This window comes from Orcinus orca, chromosome 6 (genome assembly GCF_937001465.1).
Source record: "Orcinus orca chromosome 6, mOrcOrc1.1, whole genome shotgun sequence".
NCBI lineage: Eukaryota > Metazoa > Chordata > Mammalia > Artiodactyla > Delphinidae > Orcinus > Orcinus orca.
Window position 1 is genome coordinate 90,055,308 of NC_064564.1, and position 25,849 is coordinate 90,081,156.

Sequence of the window (25,849 nt, forward strand, 5' to 3'; positions counted from 1 at the left end):
TTACTAGCTGTGTGAACTAGGTCAAGTTAATTGACCTCTCTGTGCCTCAATTTCCTCATCTGTGAAATGGAGATAATGGTGTCTACCTCAAAGAGTTGTGGTGAGAAGTAAATGAACTAATATTTCAAAGCATTTAGAATAATACCTAGTACATACTAAACACAGTGTATTGGCTACATTATTATCATCATTACCTAGTATCCATGGCGATCTTATTTAGACATCTCATCAGCTCAGTACACTTTGCTAGGAAATGGGATGAACATGGTAACTGCAGATAAAACATCTTCACTAGGAAACTTCTAGTTTGAATAAAACATGTTATGGAGGAAACATTTCACCATGTCTTCTTTTTCTAAAGAAATGGTTGTTTCCTGAAGGAAGGCTCTTCACAGCTGAATTGAGAGCACATTTGCAACAGCACAATTACTTTCTCCACTGAGATTTCCCACTAGGGAACTTGATGTGGCAAAAAGAAAAGCAAAAAGGAACTGTATTCATTTCTTTGTATCTTCTATTCCATTTGCAATGGTGCTTGGATCAAAGATGTGATCTAGAATTAAGACCTGGTGATTGAATCAGAATGTACTTTGAGGAAAGTGAACATAAGAATTCCTTAGATGTCTCCCCTTCTGCTGTCAAAATGGTGACCACATGCCACTTGCTTGTACTTGTTTGTGTGGGATAAGATCTTCATCAATTTTCCCACTAAAATAAAGGCCAGGAATTGAGTTGAGAGTGTGTTTCCATGTTTTTTGAACATCGTTGTAGAAGAACTACCACAAAAGATTCACAAAGCTGATTAACTTCTGAAAATGAGAAAACGTTCAACCATCCTTAATCTCACACAACACAGTTCTTGAAGTCTCTTTCATTGCACTGTTTTGCTAACATAGACAGGAGAGCAGTCCTTTTTCAGAAATGTTTGATAAGAGGTTGAGAACATATGCTGAGGAAGGAGTAAGATTCCCCTCCCCTTTTCAGAGAGTACTATTACCAACCTAACCCAGATAACTTGTTTTTATGTCTTTTCCACTATCCTTTTTTTTTTTTAATTCTGTGTGTTAGTTTCTCCACATGAAAAATATGTAGGAGCCATGCTTTCATGTACCCATGTGTTAATATTTAAACTGACAACCATTGCAACTTCTCGGAATCAAAAACGGGGCAATTTGTCCCAAAGATGTGCATGTCTATGTAAAACTGTACCCAGGTGCATCATGATTTCCAATTTCTTGTCCTTCACAAATGTCTACAGTAAGAAGTCTTTCCTGTATATATAGCATAGATCTTCAGACTCCAAATTAAGGTTCTTTTCTCATTCTTGCTGCATTGAAAATGGAGAATGCTTTGATTTCCAAATTATGATTTACAAGTTTTCTGACTCCTGAGACACTTATAAAGCCCCAGTTTTCAATTATCCTCTGTTTGCCAAGGCGCCTAGCACTCTGCAGGATTTTGTGACACTTATTAAAAAGAAAAATGGTCTCTACATCACACATGCCAAGTGGTTTCATGTCAAACCCATGTTCAACAGAATCAGGGATGTGAGACACCAACATGAGTTAGAAAATTTGGACAAGTTCTTATGCTCTTTTACCCTCTTCTTCTGTCAATCTTCTCTGAAGTTTCTTCAGCAATTGATTCATGATTCCACAAATATTTGTTTGCTATGGACCAGGTTTGATACTAGGTGCTTGGATACAGTGTTGAACAAAAATAGATGTGTTCCCTGCTCTTTGGAGCTTGCATATTCTACAATCCTAATGGGAGAGATGGACATTACTGAATAATCACACATATAAATTTCCTACTGAGATAAGAGGTACAAAAAAGAAGCATAACGGTACAATACTAGTTTAAAATAGGAGTATTTTTTCCTACGCACCTATGGTCAATTAATCTACAACAAAGGAGGCAAGAATATACAATGGAGAAAAGACAGTCTCTTCAATAAGTGGTGCTGGGAAAACTGGACAGCTACGTTTAAAAGAATGAAATTAGAACACTCCCTAACACCATACACAAAAATAAACTCAAAATGGATTAAAGACCTAAATGTAAGACCACACACACTCTAAAACTCTTAGAGGAACATGGGAAAAACACTCTTTGACATAAACCACAGCAACATCTTTTGTGATCCACCTCCTAGAGTAATGGAAATAAAAACAAAAATAAACAAATGGGACCAATTAAACTTAAAAGCTTTTGCACAGCAAAGGAAATCATAAACAAAACGAAGACAACCTAGAGAATGGGAGAAAATATTTGCAAATGATATGACCAACAAGAGATTAATCTCCAAAATATACAAAGAGCTCATACAGCTCAATATCAAAACAAACAACCCAATCAAAAAAATGGGCAGAGGGTTTCCCTTGTGGCACAATGGTTAAGAATCCACCTGCCAATGCAGGGGACATGGGTTTGAGCCCTGGTCCGGGAAGATCCCACATGCAGCAGAGCAACTAAGCCTGTGCGCCACAACTACTGAGCCTGCACTCTAGAGCCTGCGAGCCACAACTACTGAGCCCACGTGCCACAACTACTGAAACCCATGCACCTAGAGCCCATGATCCACAACAAGAGAAGCCACTGTAATGAGAAGCCTGTGCACTGCAACAAAGAGTAGCCCCCGCTCACCACAACTAGAGAAAGCCCGCACACAGCAACAAAGACCAAACGTGGCCAAAAATAAATAAATTTTAAAAAAAATTGGCAGAGTAATATTACACCTAGAGGGGTGGGATAGGGAGGGTGGGAGGGAGATGCAAGAGGAAGGAGATATGGGGATATAAGTATATGTATAGCTGATTCACTTTGTTATAAAGCAGAAAGTAACACACCATTGTAAAGCAATTATACTCCAATAAAGATGTTACTAAAATATAAGAAAATTTTAAAATGGGCAGAAGATATGTATAACTGCATCACTTTGCTGTATACCTGAAACTAACACAATACTGTAAATCAACTATACTCCAATATAAAATAAAAATTAAAAAATGGGCAGAAGATCTAAAGAAGATATACAGATGGCCAACAGGCACATAAAAAGATGCTCAACTGCTCATTATTAGAGAAATGCAAATCAAAACTACAATGAGGTGTCACCGCACACCGGTCAGAATGGCCATCATCAAAAAATCTACAAACAATAAATGCTGGAGAGGGTGTGGAGAAAAGGGAACCCTTGCACTGTTGGTGGGAATGTAAATTGATACAGCCACTATGGCGAACAGTATGGAGGTTCCTTAAACTAAAAATAGAACTACCACATGACCTAGGAATCCCACTACTGGGCATATACCCTGAGAAAACCATAATCCAAAAAGAGACATGTACCACAATGTTCACTGCAGCTCTATTTACAGTAGCCAGGACATGGAAGCAACCTAAGTGTCCATCGACAGATGAATGGGTAAAGAAGATGTGGCACATATATACAATGGGATACTACTCAGCCATAAAAAGAAACAAAATTGATTTATTTGTAGTGAGGTGAATGGACCTAGAGTCTGTCATACAGAGTGAAGTAAGTCAGAAAGAGGAAAACAAATACTGTATGCTAACACATATATATGGAATCTAAAAAAAAAATGGTTCTGGTGAAACTGGAGGCAGGACAGGAATAAAGATGCAGACGTAGAGAATGGACTTCAGAATGGGGACAGGGTGGGGTGTGGAGGAGAAGCTGTGACAAAGTGAGAGAGTGTCATGGACTTATATACACTACCAAATGTAAAATAGATAGCTAGTGGGAAGCAGCCACATAGCATAGGGAGATCAGCTCGGTGCTTTGTGACCACCTAGAGGGGTGGGATAGGGAGGGTGGGAAGGAGGGAGACACAAGAGGGAGGGAATATGGGGATATATATATATACATAGAGCTGATTCACTTTGTTATACAGCAGGAAGTAACAAAACATTGTAAAGCAATCATACGCCAATAAAGATGTTAAAAAAAAAAAAACTACAATGAGGTATCACCTCACACTGGTCAGAATGGCCATCATCAAAAAGTCTACACATAATAAATGCTGGAGAGGGTGTGGAGAAAAGGGAACTCTCCTACACTATTTGTGGGAATGTAAATTGGTACAGCCACTACGGAGAACAGTGTGGGGGTTCCTTAATAAACTAAAAATAGAACTACCATATGACCCAGCAATCCCACTACTGGGCATATACCCTGAGAAAACCATAATTTGAAAAGATACACGCACCCCAATGTTCATAGCAGCACTATTTACAGTAACAAAGATATGGCAGCAACCTAAATGTCCATCAATAGATGAATGGATAAAGAAGATGTGGTATATTTATACAATGGAATATTACTCAGCTGTAAAAAAGAATGCTATAATGCCATATGCAGCAACATGGATAGATCTAGAGACTATCATACTAAGTAAGCCAGACAGAGAAAGAAAAATATCATATGATATTGCTTATATGTAGAATCTAAAAAAAAAATGATGCAATGAACTTATTTACAAAACAGAAATAGACCCACAGACATAGAAAACAAATTTATGGTTACCAAAGGGGAAGTGGCGAGATAAATCAGGAGTCTGGGATTAACATATACATACTACTAATATATAAAATAGATAACCAACAAGGACCTACTATATAGCACAGGGAACTAGCCTCAATATTTTGTAATAACCTATAAGAGAAAAGAATTTGAAAATGTATATATGTGTAACTGAATCACTTTGCTGTAAACCTAGAACTAACACATTGTAAATCAACTATACTTCAATAAAAACAAAAACTTTATAAACTCAAAAGTGCTTTATATATATAGCAGTTATGAATTTGAGTCTATATCTCAAATATGCAAACATATCGTTTCTTTTATTTTTACTGAGCTGCAATTCACATACCACAAAATTCACCCTTTTTGGTCAGTTTGGTGGTTTTTAGTACATTCACAAAGTTCAGCAACCATCTTTCTTCTAAGTCCAGAAAATTTCTTCATACCCCCCAAAAAATCCAATGCTCATTAGCAGTCACTCACTATTTTCCCTTCTCCCCAGACCCTGATGTCCACTATTCTACTTTCTATCTGTGGATTTGCCTACTTTAGACACTCCATATAAATTGACCATACAATGTAAAAAACTAAAACTTAAACAGGAGTATTTTTTTTCCCCAAGACCCCATGTGATGTGTGATTATTTCTCCCTCTTCAGTCTTAAGTGGGGCAAGATCTATACACACTCAGTTTTCCTCAACAGAAGTTCTTGGCCCACTCTTCAGAGCTTAAGCTTAAGAGCAGGTTGGTGTGCACAGGGCTAAGTCCAATCCCAAATCAGCAAGCTTCCTACTGGAGTGCCTCAGCTCCAGTGAACTGGCATCTCCTCATACCGCCACTGCCATGACAGTGCGGTGCATGCAAAGCTATGGCGCCCAGCATGCATGTCTGTTCCTCTCAGGAGCAAGACACCAGCGCCGGTGCCCCTGCCACTTCCTGCCTAGTTGTTGTCCCACAGTGTGTCTCTAAATACATTTAGAAGAATAAGGGGGGAGAGGGGACAGTCCCAGGCAAATTCAAAGAGCAGAACTCATCCAGTGGAGTGACAGCATCCCTATTTTCTGAGCAGTCTAAATCCTGGATCTCTGATTCAGGGGGCAGACAGGAGAGAAAAGAAATCTCCCTAGGTTTTCTCCCATGATCTTTGTCTTCAGAGGAGAAGCTCAGGTTTTCCATGAGGTAAAACTGTGTGTGTGTGTGTGTGTGTGTGTGTGAGAGAGAGATAGAAATCCCTCACTGATTATCCCTTCAGGTTGGTACTATGAGTTTCCATCTTTTTTCACTGCCATTGTTTGTTTTAGTGGACAGTTGAGAGGTGCTGTATTAGAGGCTGTTAGCAAAGTGCCATTTTAAACTGGAAAATTATACACTTATAATTTAATATGGAATAATTGGCCTTCAGTTCAGAGGCTCCACCTAAAGTCACAGGTTCTTTGTGGCTAAAAGGAATTTATTCCTTTCTTTGCTCACCCCACCAGTCCCTGCTAATTATTACTCTGCAGCCTGGGTCTAGGCTTCCTAATGAAGGCCTCCTGTGTGGACTCAGCAACAAGCAGTCTGGCTTCTGTATTTTGACCAGTTCTTTGTTTGGGAGGCCTAAAGAGATCCTGATAGGAGCCCTATTATCATTTGCCAGTACACCAGTTATCTTTGGCTGAGAAGATCTTTGTCGTACGCATTTCCTGCGTACGTCACTGCTTTCCCCTACTACATTCTTGGTTGAGTAAAAGGATAGAACTCTGCACTGATTCCTTGGCAAGAAGCAGATCACAGAGTTTCACCTACATGTCCTAATTTACTAGTGATCAAAGATCCTAATTTGTCCAAAGACGTCCTGTCTGAGATTAGAGGGATCCTGGTAAAACCCTCAGAGGGGGGGAAAAAGGACTTTTTTTTTTTTAAAAAAAAAACACTTTCATCTCCTCTTTCTTCATCTTTTGACTTGCCTGATGGGTGTCAGATCCTTTGAGGCCACAAAGAAGAGGCACGCTCAGGTTACCTTAGCGATCTGTATCATCAAAACAGGGACCGCAGACAACACCGTCAACAGATGCCAGTCTCTGTCCTAATGCCACATTTTTCTAGCCTCCTGGTCCTCTCAGCATTCCAATGCCCCTCACCCCTTAGGGATGTGGGAATTCACAAGTGCTTAGCCCATTCCATGCCAGAATGTATGGGTCTTGGGAGGAACCCTAGGGCTCAAACAATTTGATCCTCCCTCCAACATTGCCAGTGCAGGCTCCTGTAGTTCTGATACTGTGCTGGATGTGGAACTTCTCTAAAAGTTGTCCAGGGCTCCTGAGCTACATCCCTGGGAGGCACAGGACATGCTTCAACTTGATTTCCAAAAATCATTCTGGAGGTTTCTATTGCCCTGCCCCTGGGGTTTGACAGCCAGCATGAGGCAAGGAGCATGGGATGCCCCTTCACTCCTTCACAGCCAGACCAGGCAGGGTTCTGTCTCCTTGGGAGACACCCTCAGCCTCATCTTCCCCATTCTAGGGTTTATTTTAGAAATTCAATGGTCTTATTCTATAGACCATGGCTCTTGGTTTTCCCGTCCAAGTCTTTTCAGAATTCCAAACAAAAACAGCAGTACGTGTCTCAAGCACATAGCTCTGGCAAGCCAAAAGAGCTTTACTTTTAGACTTTATGTCTGCTATAAATCCATTCAGAAATGTGATCAGCATACCTGAAACAAGGAACACCGTTGGGAGCAGAGCCATAAGATAAGTAGAACCAGCTAGGGAGGGTTACAGGAATGAAAAATGTATCTGTTAAAATTTCAAAAAGATTATCTCACTTAAAGAATTTTAGCCACCAAGGTAGGATATATAGACACTTTAAAAGCATCTCCTTCAAATCATATATTGCAGTACAGGAGACCATAAACAGTGTTCTGACTCTGAGGACAAAAGCAGCTCTGTTTGGCTTCTGAGGCTTGTAACATCCACACAAGGAGCTCAGGATTAACAGAGGAATAGCTGGAATTTCTTACAAAAGCCCCGTATGATCTGACATTGTCTGTGAATCACCGCTGCAGCTCCACTACACTTTGTTGGCATGGCCCATGCCAGGCAAGTGGAATCCCTGGGACTGCCCTTCTCAAGGTACATCAAATACACCAGAATGAAATGTTTGGAAAGCAAATGCTTGTTAAGCCATCAGGAGAAGCAGACAAAATCCAGGAGAGGCAAAGAGAAGAGGGGAAAGCAACTTTCAGCAATAACATCACATGGCAGCAAAGTGGAAATCTGCCCGTCACAGATTCACTGTGACCATGGACCTGGTACTTCAGACACCTATCCAAGGAGCCTAGAAATCCTCTATCTCAGAAAGAATTCGCCCTGATTGGAAGCATTTTGACAAATAAAATCCCAGAGGAAGATGCTGTCACTTTTCCCTTTTCAAATCACATGTTACCCTAGTTTCCTGGAAAAGTGTGTCTAGACAGACTTACTGCCCCTTGAAAAAGCCAGGGACCCGGTCTTTGAGAATCTTGCTTGAAGATGTAAAAAAAATTTCTAACCAGACTTTCAGAACCTGTGGGTGAAAATTACCACGAATGATCAGCGAATGCCTACTCTCAGAGGTCAGACGCTATGAGTGTGAGCCGGCTGAAGGTATTAAAAGAGCCAGTTCTCATTCTGATAAAGCACATACTGGCAAAGCCACAAAAAAGAAAATTATAACAATCAATACAGGTCAAAATGGAAACCGGATGAAGGTTTCAGCCAAACTTGTCTTTGCTTCTGCTCTAATGGATTGACTTTTAGCTGCTGAAGTCAGCACAATTTGCAGATTCAAGACATTGAATATGGAAGTCAAAATTGGATAGAAATTTAATTGAAAATATAGCAGATCCTTGACATTTGCAAGGGTTAACGCTGCCTCTCACACTTGCCAACTTCTCCCATAATTGAGTCGCACTTGAAAAGTCTTCTTTATCTCTTCAGATGACTTGTATGTACCTTGGCTCTGCACAGCTGCTCTTGATATAGTTAACAGAAAACAGTCCACAGGTAATCTATAGATGTATGTATAGGCTTTGAAAGGTCCACAGTGAAACTTCCTATAGGGAATTCTGCTTATTCATGTTCAAGCTTGTTGGGGGTAATCCTATATTCCTGTGGAATTTACCAGAGAACAGATAAAATCCAGGAAATATAGCCTACCCACGGGGTTCTTGGCCAAGCAGGCCAAGTCAGCATGGTGGGTAAAATAACGCCTTCCTCGCTCCGACATGTCTATGTCCTAACCCCTAGAAACTGTGGATACATTACTTTACATGACAAAAAGGAATTTATATGTGTGATTAGATTAAGGATTTTGAGATTATCCTGGGTTATTCGGGTAGACAATGTAACCTTATAAGAGAGAAGCAAGAGAGTGAGTCACGGAAAGAAACGTGACAATGGAAGCAGAGCTCGTATGACATGACTGCTGGGGAGGCAGGGGGAGAGCAGGGGCACAAGTCAAGAAATGAAGGCGAGAAGCTGGAAAAAGCAAGGAATGAATTCGACTCTGGAGCTTCCAGGAAGAACACGGCTCTGCCAACACTCTGATTTTAGCCCCGTGAAACCTATTTGGGACTTCTGACCTCCGGAACTGTAAAACAATACATTTGTGTTGGTTTAAGCCACTCCGTTTGTGGTAATTTGATACAGTCAACAACATTCATCTTTAACACTCTTCCTCCTCGTTTTCTGTTTCCAACATCCAATGAAACATCCAATTCAATCAAGGTTTCTAAAGTGATCTTTTTCTCTCTTTTAGGGACGACTCTCTAACAACCTCATTCTCTCACCTGCCATGATAACTCCTCCAAGGAGTATCTGCATTTCCAACAGGACCAGGGGGAAGATATTTTCTATAGAAGGAAAGAGAACTAATGTTGAGTAACTACTTAATGCCAGGCACGCAGTGGGTGTTTTGCACATATTTTATTTCATCTTTCCAACTCCTTTCTGAGGTATCACTCCCCCCAACCACTTTGTGATAAGGGTACCAAGATTCAGAGAAGGTCAGCAACTTACACCGTGAACGAGTCACCAGAGGTGGGTCTGGAGCCCAGCTCTACATGACTCCAAAATTCAAATTCTTTCCGTTAGCACATGCTGCTTCTAATTTACTTATACAAAATAATGAAATGCTAACAGCAGCGTGACTGCACCAATTTGGAAGAAACAGTGGTTTGGGAAGCAGGCACCAGTCCCTGGAAAGATAAAGGTGAGGGGACAATTTGACTCTAGGGAGGACCTTTCTGATAGGTTGTCATGGACTCTCACCGCTGTTTTTCTCTCAGGGACAAAACCAATCGATGGGGTATGTCACCTTTCCTAATTATTTTAAATCTCCTCATAGGGGTATTTGCTTTTGGGCTTTTTGCTACTGACATTTTTGTAAACGCTGGACAAGTGGTCACGGGGCACCTGACGCCGTACTTCCTGACAGTGTGCAAGCCCAACTACACCAGCGCAGACTGCCGGGCACACCACCAGTTCATCAACAACGGGAACATCTGTACTGGGGACCTGGAAGTGATAGAGAAGGCTAGGAGGTCCTTTCCCTCCAAACATGCTGCTCTGAGCATTTACTCCGCCTTATACGCCACGGTGAGTATGACCCACATGGAGTTGTGGCTGTGATGGGTCTCTCCGCCACGCTCCCCTCCATTCTTTCATTACTTCTGGTGACTTTTAAAGTCATGTTACAATATGTTTCTCCTTTATTATATCATGCTGTTGCCCCCACCCTCAACATCCCAATTTAAGACCTGCCAGAGGATGTTAATTCTGGCAAGACTGTTGATAATCACTTAGTCACATCCTCCCATTTTACAGATGCAGAGACTGAGGCCCAGAGAATAGCTAAGAACACAGAGTCAGAGCGGAGGCCCAGGCTCCTGGCACCGGGTATGGGGTTCTTTCACTGGCCAGAACAGCACTCTTTGCCAAAGCTTTGGTTTTTCTAGAACAGCACACATTTCTCACACTTGTCTACAAATTTGCAGGTGTGTGCCTCATGTGAACGCCTGCCCGGGCAGTGCGGCAAACCCGGATAAAGACATGGCTTTCCTCTGCTCCTCCTAATACTCTTCATCACTTTGCCAGGACAGATGGGTGATCCTAAAAGACCCCGAACACCCACAAGTTTACTTCTCACTGTTCCCTGAGTCACACAAGTTTTGACTGCCCCCACTGGGGTATAATATTCTAAACTTTTTGCTCTCATCACAGAGAAAGCCCAAAGTGTGTCTCACATCTTAAAATAAAAGAAATGATGGTGTCCATCTTTTTTTCCTGCTCTTTAATTGCATCCACTTTGGAAATGACTTCATTTCACCTTTTTCTGACCTCTGTTTCCTTAGAACCAAGCGTACAGAAGTAGAGGGATCAGTGCAAAGGTTCCACTCCTGGATATCATGTGTATTTACCTGTGGATGAGTGACTATTGCTGAAAACACCCCTTTTCCTTCAACTTATTTTATATTCAGGGTGTGACTAGTCTAGTGATTCTCAGTGAAAGGTGAGGTAGGAGGAGGCAGAGGAAAGACCCCTTTTCAAACTACACAGTCTTCCCAGAGACTCTGGGTGTGCCCTCGCCCCACCCCCAGGGAGCATGTCCCCTCTCATTCAACGACAGTCACTGCACTCCCTGAGTCTGCTTCTGATGGAAGTGTGTCCATGCCATCGCCCCAAATACATACATTCAGGGTGGAGTAAAGGTGACTGACTACAGGTCTGGTCCACTTAGTAGAGTTTGAAAGAAATTGCTGAATATTCTCTTTAAAACAATGGCGCTTTTTTGTCCAATTTATAGGATAACATCTGTAGGATCAATTTTCCAAAATAAGTCTAATTATTTCTTTTAGATCTACTCTTTAATGAATACATATCAAAAGTGATTTCAGCTACCCCCATATTAAGGAAACATGAACATAAATAATACATAAGTCTGATTTACAAACAGACCAGTTTAGCTCAGTGAGATTTCTTGGCTTTACTGCCCACCCCCCAAAGAAATCTACACCAGGTATTTTTTAAACAAAGTCTTTTCAGGCATTTGGCATAGTTTCCAGTTTTCAAAATAATCGCTTTGTATCTTAGATTATCTAGGACCTAAGTCATATGAAGCAATGTACTCTTGCACCTTTTTCTGTATTTTTATCAAACTCAAGTCATTGTTGTATGAAATCAATTTTTACAACACCATTATAAAAATAAATCTGTTACTCATCAAAAAATACTGTCTTGTCAAGTGAGATATAAATTTCTCTTGGGAAGAAAGAAGTTATCTTACTCAGAATAGATGCTTATATAGCACGTTTTCAAGGATTCAGATATAATCCAATTCAAATCATGCCCCACAGACAGACTATAATCAGAAACCCTGATACAAGATTCCAATTGTGTAAACATTTTTCCGAGCCCCTATTATGTGTGCTTTCAGAAATTACTCAACAAGGATTTCCTAAGTACTAGTTAATGCTGTGAAGAATACTAACTAACCACAGGCCCATGTTATTAATAGTTTGTAATCTTGGGCTTCCCTGGTGGCGCAGTGGTTGAGAGTCCGCCTGCCGATGCAGGGGACACGGGTTCGTGCCCCGGTCCGGGAAGATCCCACATGCCGCGGAGCAGCTAGGCCCGTGAGCCATGGCCGCTGAGCCTGCGCGTCCGGAGCCTGTGCTCCGCAACGGGAGAGGCCACAGCAGTGAGAGGCCCGCGTACCACACACACAAAAAAAAGTTTGTAATCTTATAGGAAAGATTTATAAAGGCTTTAATTAAAAAACAATATAGAAGCATAAAAAACTAAATTTAAATATATCTAGTATAGATGTTAAGTGACATTTCCTACACAGCCTCAGAATGGTGTAATGATATGCTCTAATTTATGTAACTCTGATCTAACCACAGTTTTATAGGGTATCTATTACATGTAACAAAGAAAATCCCATCTTCCTGTATTCACACCAGCGCTGAAGGATCATTCTAGGAAATTAAGTTTCCACTATAATACTTTAAAATGCATCTGTGTGAACTTACATGTGCTCAGGCCATACAAGCACACCATAGATTGTAATTTAAGTATTGGCATACTAGTTTTCTGGGTTGCAAACTCATTTAGCACACTTGTTAAGAAGCGATGATAGATCAATTACGCCCTCTAGTGGTTTCTTGTAACCACCACCAAAGGTTGTGTAACAAAGTATTTACTTGTTTGAAAGAGGCACATCTTCCTAACTCTAAGCCACAAGGGACACATTTGGTAACTGAGCCTATGAAATAATTAGGAGTCTTACCCAGCTCCTCACAATGGAATAAGAACAACCTGCAACTCACATGTCATAAGTTGCATCATCCTTTACTTACATCAGGACTTCCCAACTTTTTATATGTCGTGACCCACATAAAAATTTTATCTTAAAACATGCTGGAGTAAATGAATGGATAGGGCTGATCAAGCTATCACAAGGATTGTGAGAATCAACTTCCCAGCACAACTGAAACGTATTTATGTGACACACTGGTTTGCAAGTTCTAATTCAGTCAATTAACTAATGCTTTTATATTCATTGAAAGTGTGAAGAATCCGCTAGGATTATGGAGGACACAAAAAGTGAAATGTATTGCCACTCACCTACCTGGTCTTCTCCATAAAATTAATTCTCATAGAAGATTTATTTGGCATCTGAGATTCTTATCTGGGTTTCCTAATACCCCAAGTGATTCTTTAGTTTGTTGCATAAAAACTGCATGCTCTGAACCTGATTATTATGCAGTCATTCATGTCACTGTAATTTCTGTTCCCATGCCCACCAGAATACAAAGCACCGAGACCCATGTACATTCATTCATCGTTCTTGCTTTGGTACAGGCCCGTTTGTGTGTGGTGTATGTCCGTGCATGTGTGTATATACACCGTATGCAGAGGCTGCCAGTCACTCCCTGGTCTCTGTCCTAACCTAGATGTACATCACAAGCACAATCAAGACGAAAAGCAGTCGACTGGCCAAGCCGGTGCTGTGCCTCGGGACCCTCTGCACAGCCTTCCTGATGGGCCTCAACCGGGTCTCCGAGTATCGGAACCACTGCTCCGATGTGATCGCGGGCTTCATCCTGGGCACTGCTGTAGCCCTGTTTCTGGTAGGTCAGCTTCCCTCTACTTTTTTCCCCGCTGGTACCCTCTGAAAGGCTGCCCAGGATCCTGGCAAGTCAGGCTCCCCAGACTCCAGTCTAAGTCCAAGGTCCTCTGGCCCCAACCTTGTGAGTTGCAGTTGCTCGCCAAGTATCCTGTGCCCTTTCTTTCAGAAATATGACTGCATATTCCCCCTGTGGGTCAGGAGTAGGATGGCTTCAGGAAGGACGGCTTGCTCCACTTGCTTCAGCCCTGGCCTTGGGGCTGGGCAGAAGCAATTTAGCATACCTTCAAACCATGATTCTCTAAATACTTGTTCAGAACGTACTGGGAGCATAAGCTAAGTGTTGTTTGGGGGAAGAACAGAGAACGAAATATTGACACAAGCAGGCAGCTCCTTCTCCAGCATTTCAAGAAACTCCACTCTGGCCCAGACTTGCATATCCCACTCAGAGATATGAAAACCCTCAGCTAACCACACCCAGACTTTTTAGGGGGACTCTTATCTGAACATGCCTCTTAGGCATCTTATTTCCACTGTAAGTGGCCTCTCAACGACATAATACTTCCTGGAGAAGGGTTCTGGTTAACTTATTGATTTTTTAAATTTTTACAGATTTGAGGTATGATAGGCATACAATAAATGGCATAGAAAGTGTATAATTTGACCAGTTTTGACCTACAGATACATCCTTCTCTCCCACCCTTCCTTTCCCTTCATTCCTAAGCAACCACTGATCTTCTGTATTAGATTACCCTAAGATTTAATATTAATGGAATCATACAGTATGTATTTTTTATCCTGGCATCCTTTGCCCAGCATAATTATTTTGAGATTTATCCATGTTGTAAGCATGTTATCAGTAATTCCTTTTTCTTGCTGTGTAGTATTCCATTGCATGGGCATACCATAGAGGTTCAGTTTTAAAAATTATCTTCCAGGATTTAAAATATACCCAGAAGGGATTTCCCTGGTGGCGCAGTGTTTAAGAATCTGCCTGCCTATGTAAGGGACATGGGTTTGAGCCCTGGTCCGGGAAGGTCCCACATGCTGTGGGGCAACTAAGCCCGTGTGCCACAACTACTGAGCCTGTGCTCTAGAGCCCACGAGCCACAACTACTGAGCCTGCATGCCACAACTACTGAGCCCGCATGTCTAGAGCCCGTGCTCCGCAACAAGAGAAGCCACCACAATGAGAAGCCCCGCACCGCAATGAAGAGTAGCCCCCCACTCGCTGCAAGTAGAGAAAGCCCGTGCACAGCAATGGAGACCCAATGCAGCCAAAAATAAATAAAATAAATTTATAAAATAAAATAAAATACACCCAGAAGGATTTACAGTAAATCACTAGGCCTGCAGATGTTGTGCATGAAATCAATCTCCTAATAACATTCAGCAGGCCTCCCCTAGGAGACAGAAGCCGTCACAGCCTGGATGTCCTTCCTCCCCTTCTGTCCTTTCTGGTCCAAGGCACCTGTTAAGACTAACATCTCACGCAGATAGATTTCACAGGCCTATGACCTAACTGCTCCTTGTCCTACCCCTTCCATACAGGGATTCTGTATGTATGTCCTCCCCAACATACAAAATGCACATATGCCTCTCCCAACCTCTAACTCAGAGTTTCCCAATATTTTTACCTGCTCAGATACACACAGAAAATGCTCGCATTCACTCAGAACATTAACTGGCAAGTTCCATTTGAATTCAAAATTATTTTTAATGGATCCAGTTTTTCTTTCTAAAGTAAAAGATGAGGGACTTAAATGCAAATTCTCTGGGTGAAGCAGCAGGAAGAGTGGTGCTGAGATGATCCTGAGATGTTGAACTCTCAGAAGATATTTCCCTGAGGGTGATTTTTAAAAGGGGGAGAGAATACAGGTGACTTCAAGAGAAGAGAGGATTTTACAAACAGAGATCAACAGTACATAAGTGAAGGCTTGAACTCCAAAGAAACACTTTTGCTGTCCTCATCGGTCCTGAATCCAGCTCAACCCCAGCTAAAGAGAAAAAGCGGTACTGACTGTTCCAAGCAATTTCATGGGGTCTTTATGGGATGAAATCCAAAAACTTTGTGTTTGCCGAGGCCCCATACACAAATTCTGCTTTAACATTAAACTTGTGTTCTCTCAGTAACTTGCAGCCCTCTTTCCTACCACTTGGTTACTGTTAAGTCTTGTATTGCCTTCCCAATTGATGATGAATGTCAAAATTTGTTTTCCACAAATGATCTTTATGTAAGACCCATACCTGCTGTTGAACGGGTCTGTTAGGAGGCAGGCCACACTGTCCCCCACTGTATCTGCATGTACACACCTCACATATACACTCGCCAAGCTGGGAAATGGGAGAAGCGGACCTTGTAGAAGAGAACAGAAGCGTTCCAAAGCAGAGACTTGGAGGAGGCCGAAAAAGGGGAGTCTGAACAGGAGCATATTTGTGGCCTGTGCTCATTATGGTTTTGTGTTTCTTATGAAGATGAAAGTGGGGGAAAGGGGAAGGAGGTTAGTTGAACAATTACTACATGCCCTACACTTTATATACACCAAATCATGTGCTCCCAGGACAACCCTTACAATGTTTTTTACTGAGGTAACTTTGGTTTATAATGTATGTTTCATGTGTACATTATAATTTGACATCTGTATACAGATGCTCACCCCCAAAAGTCTACTTTTCATCTGCCACCATAGAATTGACCCCCTTAACCTATTTTGCCCTCCCCCCGCCCCCCTTCCCCTCTGGTAACCACCAACCGGTTCTGTGTTTGTTTTGTTTATCTTGCCCTAACAGTATTCTTATCTTCATTTTATAAAAGAGGAAAGTGAGGCTCGCAGATAAGTAACTTGCCCAATGGCCACCCAGCCAGTAAGCCAGGAATCTGACCTGCTCTCTCCAACCCCAGAGCTCCTACACCCTCCACTTCTCCCATTTCCTGAATGGGGGAAGTTTAAGCAGAGCTGGAGAGTAAGGTAGAGGAGAGCCAGGTAGAGAATATTCATGTGAACGTTCTGTGGGGTTTGAGGAGCTACAGGAAAGATTCAGAGGCACTGGATATAGAAAAAACGATGCAGAACAATGGAAGAGAGTATGGAAAGAGACAAAAGACGGTTAGAACAGACTTAGTTATAAAGCGGCCTCAGTAGGAAATAAAGACAAGTGGGTAGTAATTTAGAGAGGGAGTTTTAATGGAAGCAATAAAAGTGCCACTAATAAATGATGTGAATATTTGCTAAGTAACTTAAGGGTAATCATCTTAGGTAAGAGTTAAAGACTAGCTAACATTGCATTTTTGCTGTATGTTTGGCACTTGTTAAGAGGCAAAATCCTATAGTGGTGGTGTGATTTAGAGGCTATGGAGTTTAAATCTGTGTAACCTTGGGCAAGTTACCTAAATTCTCTGTGCCTCCTTATCTAAGTTGGAGAGGATAATAGTACCTCCCTTATAAGATTGCTGAGCGGATTAGATGAAGTAAGGTAAACCCTCAGGACAGTACCAGACACATAAGTGGCCCTCAGTAAATGTTAGCTGTTATTATGAGGTGCCTTACATTCATCATGTCTTTTAATTGTTGTAAATCTATGAGGTAGGTATTATTCCCATTTTTACAGGTGAGGAAACAAGCTCAGTGGGGGTAGACTGAGCATCCCTGGCCATCTGGTGATCAAACAGATGCTTCCTCAGCACCTAGAATGTGCTCAGCAGCAGACAGCCTGAACCATGCCCCAGGTCTTTCCATGGTCCCTACCCACTGGCTCACAAGTCACTATGCAACGACATTCTAAGGGGGAAGGCCTGCCACCTGCAGAGATGGCCAGGCATTGACGGCCGCAGTCTGACCCCAATCTTTTTTCCCCTCATCCTGCAGGGAATGTGTGTGGTCCATAACTTTAAAGGAACACAAGGATCTCCTTCCAAACCCAAACCCGAGGACCCCCGTGGAGTACCCCTAATGGCTTTCCCAAGGATAGAAAGCCCTCTGGAAACCTTAAGTGCACAGGTACAGTAAAGTGGTTTTAGCAAACCAAACCCGGAGGCTCCAGGCCTGTTATCTTGGAGGTCAACTAATCCATTTCTCTACTGAAAACAGGACATAACTGAATCCACCCAGCAACAATAAAAATCTGACATAAAGGCCCTCAAGAACTTCACAGCTTCCCTCAATTAATCCTGTATTCCTTCCAGGGCTTGGCCCTTCCTCAGGAAGTTCTTAGTCATGTCTAACTTAAACCCCAACTGCTTCAGGATACCTTGACCTCCAATGTAGTAACACACTTGTGAAATTTACACCAACCCTTGTGGGAGGCCAATTTGATTTAGTAAGTAGGACAACATTTGGAAAGAAATGCTTTGTTACATCCAGTGATAGATGTAAACTGGCAGCACATTAAGAAAGGTAACTAAGTATCCTTTTGGATCTGTTTTGATGACCATCAAAAATTCAATGCAACAGTACTAACTGATCACTTATTTACACCAGGACCTTGCTTCATGCCAGAGATGAGTAACTAGCCACATAGTCCTGTGCTCAAGGAACTCACAGATGATCAGGAAAGGTGTATATAAATCAGTAATCATAACATGGCATGCTGAATCAGATACACGAAGTACTTTGTGAACACAGATGAAGAAGAAATTTATTCTAAGGCAGGGAAAGCCACGGAGAAGACTTGCCACCTGAAATGAGCCCTGAAACATGGTATAAAGCATTGACTTTTGCCTGAGACAGTTGCTAGGTGCTTTACAAATATATTTTTATTTGAACAAAAACTTACTGAATCAGTAGTATAATTCCCATTTCACAGATTGAGAGGAATATGAAAATAGCAACAGTAAATTTCTTCCCCAAGCCACATAGCCAGCAAGTGGGAAAACTGGGGTGAGTAGCTCTTTAAGCAGACAGAATGGGGATAACTAATAATAAAACAGGGTTTTTATATCATGACACGTTTTTCATGTAGCTGAGTCCTGCTAAAGTGTTTATTTTCTGTAATAGTCTATCTCGAAATCTTGTTGTATTTGGCATTTCCTTACTAAATCATTTTTACAGAGTGCAAGAGAAGCAAATCTCCTCCCACTGGAATTATCATGTACTTCCTATCAATATAGTATAAAATATTTCACTATTTAAAGAGTAACTGTCAGACATCTGAGAAACTATCCTACTTCTTTTCACATTTAATGAAGTCTAATTTTATTAATGAACCAGAAAAAAAAAGCTATTTCCACCTTGGGAAAAATATTTAGGGCTCTCCATTAAACCCAGTGCCAAGTATTTTGTTCGTTTTCCCTTCACCTGTATTAAGGTGAAAATTTTGACTTGGTCCAATTAGAAATAACATAGTGAAAATTTTACTACTGATTTATTTATATATAGCCAGTTAATGCAGGTTGAATGACGAATTAGCTAAATAACAAAACCTTGTAATGAAATGGTGAAATAGACTCTCCCTAGTTTTTCTTCCCTGATTATGTTCTTGTACCTGGTGAGGTCAGAGTGGTTCCCTCTATTTTTTGAGATGAAGCAACTAATGACAAAGGTGAATTCGAAAAGCAAGCTGAGATGTTTGCCAAGTCCCACAAACATATCAGTCTGTCCTTGTAAATGCTGTCGACTTTACCCTGAATGTCCTGGTCAAAGAGCACCCTGTTTCTGCCCCATCCTTTTACCCAGCACTGCTCAAGCATCACCTTCTGTCTGAAGCCTTCTCCAGACTTCTCTCTTCTCCCTCAGGACCAGTAGTAGTTGACCAGGCCAAGAGACATCCAGGCCATGTTTTGGGGGATTCTACTTACATTGAAAAATGAGGTGCCAACCTGATTTCAAAACCTGCTATTCGCAATATAGATTTTAAAAATTCTTTAAAAATATGCATTAGTTTATTATTCACTACAGGCAGTAGTTGAACTTTTCAAATCTGTCCATGTATGTTTATTTCCATGTATATCCCCTCATCTGGGCACAATTTGAGGCCTTTTGTGAATACCAGGCTTAGGTCAAAGAGACCTCAGGGCCCCAGGTGTGACTGCCCCTCACAATTAATGTCAGTAATCCCCTCATATCTGCCTCCCACAAGGACTGAGAGATTAAGTATATGAACCAGGTCTTTCTTACCCTCTATATTTCCTGGCATTCACTAGGGGTGAAATAAATATGTGATAGATGGACAGATGCAAGCCAGAACCAAAACCTGAACTAGACCCTCTAGTCAAAACTGAGAACCTAAAACTGGGCTCTAGTCAATATCTGAAACTCCATGGTAAATAGAAGTTTATGAGTAATGATGAACAGGACTTCTGCAGGCTAGTCAAAATAAAGCTACAGGAAGCCGGATGGAAAGTATTGCCTCTTAAGTGATGCCTTCCATTACTAGTTGTACAATATTCAAGTAACGAAGCATCTGCTTTCCACATGGGTAGTTAGGAGGATATACCCTTTATTTGTGGGTCAAGAAGAGAAAATGAGCATTTATTGCAAGCCCTCACATTCAGTCCTTACAATAATCCTGCAATTTGCATTATCATTCGACTTTTTAGATGAAGTAAGGCAAAAAGAGTTTAACTAACATGCTGAAGGTCACCCAGTCAAGATTAAGACCCAGGCCCATCTAATTCTAAAGGCCCTAAAAAAAAAAAAAAAAAAAAAAGACCCTGCTTGCTCTTGTACACCACACGGCGTGACGTTTAAGGAAAATTCCATTTTGAAATCTACAACTCTCAGCATTGAATATGGAAACACGCTCTAGGGGACAGTGTGTGTGAGCTGAGCTGCACAGGGCTGGCAGAGTTTACACTGAGCTACACCTCTTCCAAAATAAATATGCCCTGTGTTTTCCCCTGTGGGCGAGGGCTTCCTGTGCAACAGCAGCAGCCATGGCTTCTACTAGAAGCTGCTCCTTTGTAATTTCTGGGATAGAACCATCTTCCCGGGAGGGGGATCTGAGAGAAGATATGAACCTGTCTTTAAAGCACACATTCTGACATGTGAAGTCCATCCAGCTGTTTAGAGCGCCTCAAGGAGAAGACTGTCTAGCTGGGGAGGGAACGCCCTCACCCTCCCTTCCCTTCTTCCAGAGACATCCTTTCCCCTTTGCCACACGGAGCCCCAGAGCTGCAGTGTTCTTTCCTCCTCTCCAAAAGACCAACTCAAATTTGAGTATTTGCCTTCTGTAGTTGAGACGGTACATTTTCTAAAATCTTTCCCCAAACTAAAGAGAAACCAGAAAGTAAAAAATTACAGAATCCAAACGGAACAAAAATGGTCGAGTTTCCAAAGCATTATTTTGTGATGCAACAGAGCTGTTGTGTCCTAGAGAGACCAGCTCCGAGCTATCCTCGTCCTGTGGCCTCATACCCACTTTCACCTGCGTAATCAAGCTTAGCGTTGAGCAACTGTCTTTGTTGAACACAGTTTATATTAACAGAGAAATGAGAGATGAGCCAGTGTGTTAACTCACTGTGTGTGGTATAAAGTCTCCCATGTCTCCTGATGGGGGCGGGGCGATATAGGGGGGAGATGATATTTTTTTCTTTAACAAAAAAGAAGGATCCAATCTATCTCAAGACTCAGATGCCTATGACCTGATTCCAGAAGATTCTGATTCAGCCATTCTGGGGTGCAAAGCCATATAAGAAAATAGTCCCAGAGGAATTCTAATGCTCGCCACCCCTTGATTTAGAACTAGTGATATTATAGACTTCAAATTATAAATAGAAAAAAGAAAAGGCTCGGAGAGTTAAAGAAATCTGCCCGAAGTCACCCAGTTAGTTATCTTAGGCTGTTAAACTACTTTATCTTTACCACCCACTTTTAAATGGACTCTTATAAACATATAAATGACCAAATTATTGACCAAAAGTTTAAAAAAGAAAGCATATTATAAAAGTAAAAACAAATTTTTCACATTATGGCAAGAAATATAAAAACCTCAATTTTCACAAATATAGGAGACAAAAGTACCTTGAAAAATATGGGATATTCAGTTTCTAAAATTCATAGTTGAACTCTCAAGAATATACATCTCTAGTGTCCTAAAAACAAACAGGAATCTGGAAACCCATAATGAATTAGATCTAAAGCCACCATTTCTTAAGGTATTTACCAATCCCATGGACTGGAAGTTTTAAGTTCAAACAAAAGAGAAAGACTTGGGCCTGAAAAAAGGTGGGATTATATAAGTTATATAAAACCAAAGAGATAAGGGTTATTATGAACAAACCATATAAACAAAAATTAATGGAACTACAAGGAAAAGTGGACGAAGCTACAATCATAGATTTTAACACTTCTCTCAGTAATAAGCAAATGAAATATAGTAAAAGACAGATGATTAATAAAGTTGATCTAAGGCACGTATATAATCCTTCTCAAAACACACAAAACATTTAAAATAGACCACATGCAAGGCTATAAAGCAAATCAAGAAACTTCAAAAGCATCTAGATCACATTCTCCGGAAATTCAAAGATACCTCAAACCAAAAACCCCTGTGCATCCGAAAATATTAAACTCATTGCTCTGGAACTCATGACTCGGAATATATCATATAGAAATTTTTCAAAGATTAGAACTGTTCAAAATTAAAGCCACAATGTTAAAAAAAAAAAGATGTGGGGTGAAGCTAAAGTTACTTTTAGATCTTCAAATGTTTCATAGAATATAGTTAAGTATGATATAAGACATGGTCTTATTTGGGTTGAAAATCAGGGAAGTTTTAATAGAAGAGGTAACAATTCGAGGGTCCTTGGAAGAGCATGTCAGGGAGCGGGAGCAGAATGAACTTGAGACAGAAAAGCAAGAGGATATTCTGGGGAGAATGTGTGCATGAGTCAACTAAGGTTTTATCTGCTTGTGTTCGCAGAATCACTCTGCCTCTATGACCGAAGTTACCTGAAACGGCTGATGTGTCACAAGCTGCTTTTTTTTTTTTTTTTAAATCACCCTCCAATTCGATACTTCAAGGCACACAGTTACTTGATGTCAAACTGTGAAGACAAGTATTATGTTTATCTAGTTAGAGGCTAATGTTTTGTACATTTTTTGTATGAGGAAGTGATGTAGCTTGCCCTGATTTTTTCTTTTTTTTTTTAGTCAGCTTTAATATATTTATGCCAGAATTTTAAAAAAATTTTCTTCTTCAGGTGTGCATTGAAGAACCACATTTATTCAATGGTTGATGTTGTTTTGTGATATTTGTACACAAACCTTCTTTTCTCAGTTTTATAGACACTGAAATGAAATAATTCACTTTAATCTTTTATTATCACAGTTGCTGCCTCCTCCAGAATTTTTGAATTTAAAAATAAAAAAAACTTCTGAGTTGCAGGGAAGACAATGTTGGTTTATGGTAAATTGCAAAATCAATTGTGTAGAAAGAAGTATTGCTTTGAAAAAGAACTTTTTCTGATTCCTTAACATGTGATTGCATTCGAAGTTAAAGTAACATATTAATAAAATCACCTAAGTTACATAAACAATGGCAGGAAATCCTGGATTTGAGGAATGTTGGGTATGATTCTTAGGTAATGGCCTCTCCTGGTTAAGAAATTCAAGATCTTTTTGCAATTATGTCTTTGGGCTGGCAGGTGACACTGCAGCCTTCTTTCCCAAGAAACTGCCGGTACCAGCGTCCCCTGTCAACTCAGTTTTGTAGGTCATATTGTATGGACTTTATATGAAAATGAATATTTTACAGTTTGCACAGTATTATTTTGCAGAAAGGGTATCAGAGCATCTACAACCTAGAGCCCCAGAGCAACAGCTTGACTTTGTGGCTTTTAATTGTTCTAGAATTTTAACTGCATCACATTTTTCTAGCATGGTAATAACTAATGTGTAACTTCCTTGAGAGCGGGAGCTCCCTTGTCTGTATCTATCAGAATGTTTTCTCGACACTTCCACGTTGGTTCTTCTTAGCTTTTTTTGTACATGTTTTTTTTCTAAAGAAAAAAGTTATCACAAAATGTATCTTGGCTCGTGTCCTTTGTTTGAAACTTCATCCACTGGGCAAAGGTATTTGAAGAGTCACAATGACGTGACCTCAATAAGTGTTCATCCTCCTCAGTTCCAGGCCTATGGGATCAATCCTAATAGAGGCATGACTGATATGTCCTTTCATGAAGGAGTGTGTGTTTAGACAAAAGAATTCTTGAAATTAAGACACTCAGAGGCACATTCTGGATGCCTAGCAAGCCACCTTTGTCTTCAGCTTGCCCATAGATACTCCTAAGGTGTCAGTAAAAAGTCAGAATCATTTTTAGGAAAAGTTACCTCTGCTAAAACTCATCCCCCATCTCATTCAGGCCTAAACTTATTTGCACTTACATGTATATACACTCACACACATCTTTTGAGTGAAGTCTGACTAAAAGTTGGGAAAGTGGGCAAGAAAGGAAAGTGTTGAAAGCCCTACTCATCCCCGATGCTACGTCACAACCATAATCTGGTTGTTCAAAACAAGGAACCCAGAGAAGCTGTGATGACCCCAAGGCGGTGCTATACACGTCAGCATTGATATTAGAATCCAGGTCTGCCCAACTCCAAATTCCATTCTTTCCACTACACCAAAATGTCTGCAAACCAAGTCCACATCTTTTCAGAGGTTTTTCAATGTCATCTACCTACTTAGGTATTAGAGTATAATTAGATGCTGTAGCTGACCAAAGCACATCATGAGAAAGATGCATTCTAGTTATGAGAAGGAATAATTTGTAAGCTCTGAGGCTTCCAATCTTGTATAAACTACCTAAGTATAATGTTGCCCAACTTCAGAGCGATTCATCTTCTAAATATATAATTATTTAATAACGGCAATGAGAGCTCAGTTTCATTGATCATAAGACATTCTGAAAAATACTGGCAGACTCTATTGATTTTACATTGCCCATCTCTTATCACAATGGGAGACCATCTAAATATCTGACTACCAGATATGGCATTTCCAAGAACATAAGTTGACCAAGTGAGGGTTACCCTTCTCCTCTTTTCTCTGGTTTCGATCTGGAAGAACCAATTAGAAGTGTTCTGAGATCTCTGGCCACAGACTCCAGTTTCCTGGCCTTGATATGTTATTGATGACTTCAGTGAGGGATGCTCCACAGGACACGACACTGGGGCACTTGGAACTAAGGACCATCTCTGGGCTCACATCCCTGGGATCACGGAGCCAGTCTGATTCCTCCCATTATGACAAGGCAACCTTAGTGTTACCCCTGATTTAGCCCCAAGTCATTTCACTGGCTTCACATTGATCTTGGAAGCCTGCCATTTGAGATTCATTTCATAAGGCTAGAGACCCCCCACATGGGCCTTTTACCCAGGACAAAGCCCTCTGTGTAAGTAGGAGGAGTGGTCACTATCACCTCAGGATGAACTCTGCAATGAGCTTTTCTTCCTCTTTTTAAAGAAAGCCCAGAGGAGCCCGAGAAGTCTGACTCACTGTGAGAGGGAAGCAGGACGAAACAAAAGAAAGGCTGATATAGTGTGTGGACATAAGCAACCTCATGAGACTATTAGCCCCTGAGGATATTTATGACATCTTTCAGTTCTTTGATTCTGCACCCAGAATAGGATCTGACAGAGCCAAGTTTGTCAAATAGACAGGTTCCAGGGTTCCACTTAATTTGTCTGAAGGAGACTGTGACTCACTTGGAAATAAACAGAATTTGCATGGGGCCTGAAGGTAAATGAAAGATAAATGTATTTAGATACAGAAATAAGGGTGAGGAAACTGCACTCAGCAGTTATGAAGATGTGGGTGCCTCTCTTGGTAAATTCTAGAGCTCTCTCTAATTAGACTATAGTAGACAGAAGGACTGTATGTAGCTCCAGTGAATCAGAAATGCAAGCAGGCATAATGCCATATACAGGAGGAGGAGCAGACATTATTGGTATGATTTAAAGAGCAGAAGAGACAGGAATAGCATTTTTGTTTCCAATAAATTGCCTTGACTTCCCTATTATATGCAACTACCAGAACTTCGAGGGTGTTTAAGTGTCTTGGAGGCAGACACAAATACCAGATTGCCCCAGTTCGTTGTAAGGAGGTTGCCTTAAGTCTGTTGCACTATTCTTGCCCTGCTGAACTCAAGATGTGTACTAGAACGTGTCTGTTATTTACTGTCATCCCTTCTACTATCACGGGAATTTTGGAATGAAC

At 40.9% G+C, this 25,849-nt stretch overlaps 1 protein-coding gene across 1 annotated transcript in view; it reads left to right on the plus strand.

Annotated features, from left to right (window-relative positions):
- Positions 1-23,658, plus strand: part of PLPPR1 (phospholipid phosphatase related 1) — a 265,947-nt gene extending 242,289 nt beyond the window's left edge. Inside the window, exons 5-8 of the mRNA XM_033431209.2 lie at positions 9,911-10,161; positions 13,521-13,697; positions 17,560-17,691; positions 22,553-23,658. Of these exons, the coding sequence (XP_033287100.1) occupies positions 9,911-10,161; positions 13,521-13,697; positions 17,560-17,691; positions 22,553-22,585 (593 nt within the window). The 3' untranslated portion in view covers positions 22,586-23,658. The remainder of the gene's footprint in view (positions 1-9,910; positions 10,162-13,520; positions 13,698-17,559; positions 17,692-22,552) is intronic.
- Positions 23,659-25,849: the final 2,191 nt, after the last annotated feature.